Source organism: Anguilla anguilla, chromosome 6 (assembly GCF_013347855.1).
Source record: "Anguilla anguilla isolate fAngAng1 chromosome 6, fAngAng1.pri, whole genome shotgun sequence".
NCBI lineage: Eukaryota > Metazoa > Chordata > Actinopteri > Anguilliformes > Anguillidae > Anguilla > Anguilla anguilla.
Window position 1 is genome coordinate 53,131,364 of NC_049206.1, and position 10,139 is coordinate 53,141,502.

The 10,139-nt window shown below is 41.4% G+C and overlaps 1 protein-coding gene across 1 annotated transcript; it reads left to right on the forward strand.

Annotated features, from left to right (window-relative positions):
* The first annotated feature begins 895 nt into the window (after window positions 1-895).
* clu (clusterin) lies at window positions 896-9,611 on the forward strand. Its single transcript, XM_035421898.1, has 9 exons — window positions 896-1,116; window positions 4,153-4,305; window positions 5,007-5,155; window positions 5,847-6,017; window positions 6,645-7,053; window positions 7,200-7,343; window positions 7,842-8,068; window positions 8,252-8,427; window positions 9,155-9,611. Exons 2-9 carry the CDS (start codon window positions 4,218-4,220, stop codon window positions 9,165-9,167), a joined length of 1,377 nt encoding a protein of 458 aa, XP_035277789.1. The 5' UTR covers window positions 896-1,116; window positions 4,153-4,217; the 3' UTR covers window positions 9,168-9,611.
* The last annotated feature ends 528 nt before the right edge of the window (window positions 9,612-10,139 follow it).

Sequence of the window (10,139 nt, forward strand, 5' to 3'; positions counted from 1 at the left end):
CTCAAACCGAGCTGAAAAGTGCCCATGTGCACATGACACAACGTCGGCTGTTTTTGTGCCTTTTTTTTACTTATGCCGGGAAATGCTGGCAGGTGCAGATAAAGTGCAAACCCAACAGAGACGATTCTTATCGGTGGTGTTTTTTGGTTCCTCCAAAGGGAAATGTGGTGGAACAAATATAAACGTATTATTTTGTCATTTTTGAAAGCGTATTATTGAACATTCACAACTGTTTTCACCATTCAATAGAGATGTCATTTGTTCAGCTGCTCTGATGTGATGGCAATTATACTAAACACTGCTTTTCTCTTCATATGCTGGAAGCAACAACTCAACCATAGCACATTACTGACACGGAGCCAAAGTCTGACTCAGTGGATTACTCACACAGCACTAGACAGTTGTATTTTAACACAACCCCCGTGCAATTTAAAAACCAACGCGTTTACAGAAATACAAGCAAGTTGTTCTTTAACCAAACTTTATCTCTCATTGATTCAGAATTAAACATGGTGTTATATAATGAACTTGATGAACTGGAAAAAGTAGGCAGAAAAGGCAGATGCATAAAAGTAGACTTGGCTAATAAGAGATAAGGGCATGAATTAACAGGTCTGTGGTCTGTGCTGCATCTATACAATTTAGTGTGTGTGTGCGTGTGTGCGCGTGTGGCTAATAATAGTAGGTATGCGTTAATACTGTAATGACGCCACATATAATTATTTTCAAAAATTCATGATTTTGAGTCATACATTATGCAAAAATTACTACAATATCTGTCAATCACACATCAATGTTATTATTTCACACAATTCTCGCAATCATATCGAAAATTGTTCTTTCCTTATCGCCATAAACTCACCACATTAGTTCTGCTTCAGCAGAGAGGGGCGGGACGGCGCTGTTTGATAGAGCAACATTGCCCACTTCAGGCCGAAAGCGGGCTAATCTCCGTGCTGTGCACCGGGAATTACACAACTTCCAGAAAAGTCTAAAACCACAGGGCATTCTCCGTGAGTGAATCACAGTGTCAACATCAGCGCAAGGTATAAATACCTACGAGGACGCAGTCCCGCCGCGCTTCATCTACTGTGAAGAGGCAGGATCAGCGGGGAGGTGAGTGAGCCGCGGCTAAGATGGGAATGTAAGGTGCGTGTTTGATGCTTGTAACCCCTGCAGCCGTGCGGTTGTGGGGAGTGGCGTTCGGGGACCATCCACCGTATCCTTTACCCAAACAGGGACTAATGCTCATTGAAAACAACCACCCTGCGCTGCAGTGTACGCATGCATGTTTTAACATTTTCGATTGCTGTTGACTAGATTCTCAATCCTCGTAAATGATGGGATACATATGGGAGAGATGTCGTGGGTTTGGGGATTGTAGTTTAGTGCCTAGTCATGAGCACTATATATATAAACGCTGTCAGTGATTTGAATGACTATGATTTTCATAGGTGTGACCTTTCTCAATAATTTCAAAACATGCTTTTTTAGGACCACAGGCTTTGAATAGGTAAAATAAATACATTTAATAAATCAGATATGATTTATTTTTGCCTGATTATTTTCCAGCTATGATTTGGCTGTGACTACTAGTGCAGGGAGGTGAATTTAGCCATGCAGGGCAGAGCGTACAGCAAGTAATCAAGCCCACTGATATTCTCATTCCAACCTCTTTACTGATTTCCATTGCTGAGTGTTTATTACAATGTGCAAATCCCCGCTTATGCAGAGCTTAGGCCATCTGCTTGCTTGAAGTAGCTTAGATGTACCCCATGCTGTGCTGTGGGAGTCTGCAATCACTGTTATATCCGTCTCCTTGTTTTAATCTGTTCCAGATTATTTGTCGAGTAGGGGATAGTGCTGTTATTCATCCTTAGAGATGTTTCTCTGAAAAACGTCCAATCAAAAATAAAATATTGCAAAGACTAATTTCTACTTTTAACCTTGGTTGCATACGGTAAAAGCTGCATTCTTTACATCTGTTGGGAGAAGACTGCTCTCCTTCCTCTGGGGTAAATGAAAAACCTGGCAATGGAAATCCTAATATCACACCCTAAGACTATTTACAGCTGTCTGAAGCCTGGAAGGGTACTCACAAGTATCTTCCCAAGCCCCCGGCACCGACTGGCTGTGTTTGTATAAGGAATTCACAGGCTTGTGTGCTGGTTATGTAACCGGGCCCCTTGTTTAAATTTGCCAAAAGGCACTAGTCTCCAAGTGCTTCTTTTCACAGTGAACGCTCCCAGCTTTGACTGAGAGTGATGATGCATCTTATAGGCACTGTCAGTGTTTATTATCGCCACTCCAAGGCTGCCTGATGTGTTACAGTGTCCATTTCTGTAAATTATATGGTTCTGACAATGAAGGTGATTCTTCTGTTCACATCATGGAAATGCAGCTGTCTTTCTGATGGGGATACAATACAACTGAAGTAGTTCTGAGATGTTCTGAGGTATTCTGAAAGGCTGTTGGATGTACAAATATCAATTAAAGTCAGACCGTACCATCTGAGACATTATTAAGGACTATGGGCTTCTGTTTACATGCAGCAGGGTACTGAAACTAAATTACAGGAAGTCGTTTCTAGAAGCAGTTTAATTCTGGGCTCATTGTCAACGTTTGTCATTCATCCCTCCCCTATCTTTGAGTGACGGAAGCACTGGATGCCAGCCCGTGACTGCAAAATTGAGATTATCCATGCCTGGTCATACTGGAATGTTCCTTTGCAGAAAGGGTGCCTAGTTCTGTTCCACTAGTGCAGGGGTGCACAACTCTGGTCCGGGAAGGATGGTCTGCATGCTGGTTTTTGTTCCAACCAATTACCTTGGTTTCATTTCTCTGACAGCCATATAAACTATGCTGGTCCACTCCAGCACTCAAGCTCAGTAATATCTATACAATGCATTTGCAGTCTGTTGCTGTAGCTGGTGCTTATGCGAATATCAATCCAAGATGTGATTGAGCTAATTAAATAATTAAGAGCAGAGGTTGGCACAAAATCCCGAAATGCATCAGCCCTGGTTGCGCAGTCCTGCAGTAGTGAGTAGTCCTTACACAGCCCCACCTAGTGGTGAATTGTCAGGACAACAAAAACATTGCAGTCAGGTGGGGAAAAAAGCATAGTCATCATCAGTCTTTTTTTTTTCTTCTAATGCCTAAAAATAGCAGTATCAGCATTGCAGAACATCTACACAGCTGTCAGCACAAGCATCTCTCTTTCAGCACACACAGCTTTTGCATGCCCTTTCACAATAAGATGTTTCTGGAATACATTTAAAATTAGAATTTTAATGTAACTGTATACATTTTATTACGAAAAGGAAAGGAAAGAGAAAATCGCAATGCGGTACGATGCCGTTTAAAATTAGAGAAAAAAAAAAGCTTGAGAAATTCATAGCCTTACACAAATAAAGTAAGGGGTAGAATTTATAATGTCAAGAAATAAAACAACACTGGGTAATTCACTATATATCAAATGATACAGTATCATTTGTTTTCATCGACAAAACTAATGATACCGTATGTCCTTAATCTCTCTTCTAATCTTCTAATTGTGCATCATTGCTCCAGAAATTTGACTGGCTCTTCAGTTTCTGAAAAGTGATTTGAGAAATCTGATCATATCAATGTCAGGATGTTCTTCCTATTCACTCCAAAGTTTTCATTTTGATTAGTACTTTGGTCTTGCCTCCCCAGAGCAGTACACTGATGTCAATTCAGTTTACTGCCTTTGAGATTAGTTTTGGATTTATTATATTTTAGTTGATACTGAAGATGAATTTTGCTTGCTCTATTTATCATGTTGGGCTCAGGCCTGTGTCTATATGATCAATATTCAGAATGTTAGTTTTGGTATAACGGTAATAGAGTCAAGAGCATGGAGATATGTTTACAAACTTAGTTTCAGGACTAAACTGAGTTATTGAATCGCCAGATACACCTACAGGTACCTTACTTTTACTACACAGACAAGTACCTTACTTTTTACCATCCTCTGTCCATTTATATAATTGTATATGAACGGTACCTTCAGAGTACCTTGCTCGAAATTGTTAGGTGAACTCTCTACCAAATACAACAGCCTGCCACCCTGCTGGTTGTCCATAGATTGTGTTACAAATTAAGCCTCCCACTTTGGTTCTCCTGCAGGTTCACACAGTCCACAGTCTGAGTGCTAAAGTACCTGCAGCCAGGTTCCTGAGAGTGTGGGTAAGATGAGGTACTCCTGGTGTCTCCTGGGGCTCTGTCTCCTGTTTTACTCAGTCCAGAGCCTGCTGCCCCCCTCCAAAGAGGAGCTGAACGGTAAGTACCCCTCCTTTGGGGAAAAGAACGCAACAAATGAGAAAGCTTGCTCCTCCTGAGAAAGCTGTCTTGCATGCATACACAAAAGTCTTTGACATTTTGCATGTTTTTGATCCCTAAGGAAACTACTTAGTGTATTGGTAAAGCTGCATGATATTTTTTTGTACAGAAAAAAACTAATTAGCATGGTGTTTGGATGGCCGTGGAGGAAGAATTCATTCCACAGTTATCTGGAAGTTTCCTAGAAAGGATTTCAGTGTTATTTAAAGGGACATGGATGCCATGCTGGCAATGAATTTAGTTGTATGGAAAATATGTAATTTGCATTAAATACAAATTCTTAGCTTCACTATGTAAAATTTTCTTGATATACCTGTTTTTAAAATTATAATATTGGCATACTACAGTATATGAAAGTAGAAAAAGCATATGTTTGTCGCAGTTTTAACCTTGACATGTTTTGTTTAAGTACCTATTCTTATTATAAGATGAATATGAATTTTGTACATTTAGAGTAAATTTATGAACAAACAGTTCATATTCTGAGGGCTTTCTAAGTGAAAAACAAATGCAGAAATGCCTAATGAATAAAGGCTTCATTTAATGTTGCGGTTGTTGCTAATACTTACCCTAATTCCACTGTGCTTAAAGCCTGCTTCTGATGAATTCAGATCCATTAAGTTTCCCATAATGCACTGCAGAGATTTCCCTCCTGGGTGAGAAGTACCTGGACAAGCAAATTGAGAATGCCATCACCGGAGTGAAAGAGATGAAGTCTGTGATGGAGAAATCTGAGGAGGAGCACAATAAGTTCCTGACAGCCCTGGAGAAAACCAAACAGCAGAAGGAGGCAGGTTTTGTTTTTTCCTACCACTGATCTGAGTCAGAAATACCTCACCCATGGCACACCCACTTCTTTCCTTCAAAATGTCGGTGTAATTTATTGTTTTTTTTAGTTTTTCTACAAGACTACTGCTGACTCTGGAAGAGTTACCAATACATGCAGAGATTAAATTCAAGTTGCCCCTGATGCCCCATGGTTTTGCCTAATATTATAATCAATTAAATTTGCTGCATTGGGAGATTGGTACATGCAGATTGTAATCCTGATTCTTTGTCACTGTTTACATTTTTTTTTCACATTCTGCACTATTAAATCAAGTTGCACTTTTCAGTGTTCAGTTTATTTTATCATTTTTTAAAATCTCTATGTCCAGAGAAAGTGCAACTTCTCATGGTTTAATAGTTCACTCAAAAATTATCTATCAGTAGCTGTTTCCACTGTGTGCACTTCAGCAAGTAGTCAATGACCTGTACAAACACCACAGGCAGCTTAAGAATAACATTTAGAAGCTGTTTTCCGTTGTTTGAGTGAACGCCACTTCTAGCTCCCTGTGCGTTTTGATCCGAGCTTAATGTCCTTCAGATAAAGAGTGACAAAACTTTCCCACAGCCAGGCACGGTGTACTGCGAGCCATTGTGATAGATAAATAAGCTTTGTGACTATCGCCCTCGTCGTGGTGCTGTCTGACCTCCTCCAGGAGGCGCTGAAGGCGGCGCAAGAGATGGAGGCCAAGCTGGAGGAGGAGCAGGGCGTGTGCAACGAGACCATGCAGGCGCTGTGGGAGGAGTGCAAGCCGTGCCTGAAGAACACCTGCATCAAGTACTACTCCAGGACCTGCAGCAGCGGCTCCGGGCTGGTGGGCCGGCAGGTGGGCCAGACTGGGTTCAGTTATGATAGTATCAATAATAACAACAACAACAACAACAACACTAACAACACTAACAACAACAACAACAATAATAATCATCATCAACATCATTATATTAACAACATCCACAACAAAACCATCACCACAACCACCAACAACAACAACCACAACAGCAACACCATTACCACCACCACCACCACCACCAACAACAACCATAACAACAACACCATTGCTGCCACAACCACCACCACCACCACCAACAACAACAATAATAATAAAGATAATCATCATCATCATCATAATAATAATAACAACCACAACAACAACACCACTACAAACAACAACAACAACAACAATAATAATAAGGAAATATCTTTGGCTCAATCAATATCAACGAGCTACAAAAGATCACCCTTTTTGGAACAGCTCACATACTGAGCAGGGTTCCATCAACCAAATAAACTGACCTTATAGTGCCTCAGGACCATGGTTTGGCCCTGGTCCTGAGGTACTATAAATATAAAATATATTAGCTAGCACAACTAGGAGCAGACCTAGCACAATAGACCCTGCATAATATTTCAGTTACAGCAGTGGAATGTGTTTCCTTTGTGCCTCCTCTTCCAGCTGGAGGAGGTCTTGAACAGGAGTTCTCCCATCTCCATCTGGATCAACGGGGAGAACATCGACATGCTGGAGAGGAAGGACCAGGAGCAGAGCGAGAGGTTTCAGGACCTAGAGGAGCGCTACTCCGAGGTGGCGGATGGAGTGGACAACATCTTCCAGGACAGCATGAAGGTGTTCGACCACATGCGCTCCTTCCACCAGCCGATGTTCCCCAGCCCCTTCGGGTTCTCCAGGTTCTTCGGGCGTAACGAGGGGCACTCACGCACCTACAGGTCGGTGGTTCAGGACCAGGACTTCCACGGCTTCCACAGCATGTTCCAGCCCATGATGGACATGGCCCGCAACATCTTCGGCTCCCTGGGACCCTACGTGGGCAGGGATGAAGACTTCGACCTCATGCCCGCTGAAGGTACCCCCCCTGATTTGACATGAGGCTGAAGTGTAGCATGTTCACAGTTAGCTTTGCGTGATAAATACCCCATTGAAAACTGGGTGATAAAGATGTTGGACGTCAGATGTGATGTTTTGTTTTTACATTTGTCTTCCCTGTTTAAGGAAATGGGAGCGTTAACGAGGACGTGGTTATCACGAAGCCTTTCGGGAATGGTCGCATGACCTGCAGGGAAATCCGTCGCAATTCAGCCGGCTGCATCAAGCTGCGGGAGGAATGTGAAAAGTGCAAAGCCATCCAGTCAGTTGGTAAGAAGCACCAAAGTCTTTCACAGGTTTAGAGGTTAATTCCCTAATTCCAACCTAAAAGCATTCTGATGAAAAGATAACAAACAAGTGAAAAAGGAAACATGACTTCCACAAAAGTAACTTACCAGATTATCTGAGGCCCACTTTTAAATATACTTTTAAATATATAAATTCTAGTCATGATTGACAGCCTGGCAAAGTGCCAGCTTCTACCTGGACACAGTACATTAACAGTACATCCAATAGTCCATGTGTGAGGTTACTAACAACTCAAAGCTTAGATGAAATTGATTCCCCATTCTGTGTATAATGCCTTGATGTCTCAGTGGCATATCAGCCAATGGTAGTTGAGGGTGGAACTATGTATGTTCAGAATTGTGGAGAGGGGAAGAATCTATGACGTCATTCTGAAAGCATCACCGAGCGGTCAGGTGGGACATTTTGCAGACTGCTGATAACCTCGCAGTTGTAAACAGGAAGTCCTGTCGTCTGTCCCAGATTGCTCGGGGAAGAACCCTCTGGAAGGACCTGTGAAGGAGGAGCTGGAGAGAGCTCTGGCCATGGCGGATAAGTTCACCCAGGAGTACAGCAAGCTTCTGAGGAGGTTCGAGGAGCAGATGTTCAACACCTCCAGCCTGCTGGACATGTTCAACCGGCAGTTTGGCTGGGTGTCTGCCCTGGCCAACAACACAAAGACCAAGGATGGAATCTTCCAGATTAAAACAGTGAGCTTCTCAGGATTTCCCCAATTTTTAATAATATTGCATATGCCTTTTATATGACCTCCCAGTTCATAACATACACATTTTTTAGATTATACAGTAAACTACAATACAATGTAATCAACAGAAAAAATACAGCATTTTTCTTTAAATTCCTCATCACAATTAAATTTTGTTCCACTCAAGGTTATGTCCAGGACATCAGAAGACAACAAGCCGCCAGAGGACACCAAAGTGTCCGTTGAGCTGTTTGATGCCCCTCCCATGAGCTTCACGGTGCCAGGAGACCTCCCCTGGAGCGATCCCAGATTCTCCGAGGTGGTGGCTCAGGAGGCTCTTGACCGCTACAAGCAGAACACCATGTAAGTGTGATGCGTATCTTTTGACACCCTTCTGTCAAATTCAACTGGAGAGACTCACTGAAAGATTACTCAATCTAGCAGTGACTGGTTAAATTTGACATTTCTGGGTGGTTGACATTCTTTGGCTGTCATCTTCTTAAAGTCACAATTACGTAAAAAAAGATGTTTATTTATATGCTTTTGACTATTGGGAGAGTTTCTGCAGTCAATTCTGTTTGTGTATTGAATCCGCGGTTAGAATTACCTCAGGTCAGGAAAATAACGTTCAGGTCAGGAAAATAACGTACGCCAGTTGGCGCCATGGAGCCAACGGAAAATTGCATCCCCTAATCTTCAAACGCACACTTGAATCTAAGTCATTAGCAACATCCCTTAAGAGGCGAGAAACTGCAGTGTCCACAGATACTAATTTTTAAACTATAATGAAAGCATAATAGCCTTTTCAGTCTAAACATCTGCATGTGTTTCTGTGAAGGTCTGATGGGGACATATACAGCTATTATTTCACAGCTGGCCCTGTTGAGTGCCAGACTGTGAATTTAAATTGAAAGAATTTCGAAATTTGGGCAAGACTGCTCTTCAGAGCATATGGGTTATATGGCATAAATATTTCAGCGATTCAATATTTTCAACGCCATGAGCTATCAACCTGGCACAAACACATTGATCTCATCTTCATTATTCTTACATATGCCTGACGTAATTCCAGTCGTCTTTTCTCTTCCAGTGTTGTGAAGTAAACCATCAGAAGTTTTCCGGGCTGCGGTTCTGGCCATAAAAGGATTTTCTTCACAATGCCGTAAGGTCGTAATATTTGTGAATTTCGCGTTTTCTTCAACACCATAGCGAATCCTTTTCCTAATTTAGAAGCGTTTTGCATGCACCATAGTCTTTCCTGCTGTGAAACTTCACTGGCATGAAGTGAGATCTTCTGAGCGGTGTCATATTTTTAGAAAAGGCAAAAGAGGAATAAGAACTACTGTTCATTTAAAATTCATGTCCTTACTACTTCAGCTAATCTGCACTAACACTGTTGTAATACTGTTTTGCTTTGTAAATGTATTCTGCCAGTTAGCTGAGGAAAAAGCTAGAGATGAAAATATGATTGCAATAGATTTTGTACATTCCAACATCCTGACTGCTAAAAACCAATGCAGAAATGAATAAAATATACTGTGCTAAAAGGCTGTCCCATTTTTCTTTTAAATCACTGTTAATGAGTGAATGTTGGTCACACTACATTACACTTCTAGGGAAAAATGATGGAATCCACTGGTTTGGCAAATTAATATTGTCTTCTACAACTACACTCAACATCAAGAAGACAAAATCACATTGTTTGCAATATTCCAGTCAATAAAAAATTAACTCTTTGGGTGTTTTTTCACAAAGGAAAGTTTTGAAAAGTCCTCTCAAGTAAAGAACTAAGATGACTCAAAAATATAAGAAGCAACAGAAGAAGAAAAAAATCAGATGCACATTAAAGCCTTAAGTCAGCACCAGATACTTAAATCTGAGAGGGAAACAGCACTCAAGAAATGAACTTGTTTAAAATCAAGCTCAGCCGAAGGAGAGAAATGCTTTACTTCAGCTTTATTATTGCTGCCAGGTATCAAAATACTAGAGAACGATCCTATAAGCTTGTCTGGCAATTCTTCATCGTGACCACATGACAAACGTAAGGCTGCTGGGACTAAGGGGGAATAAAAGGA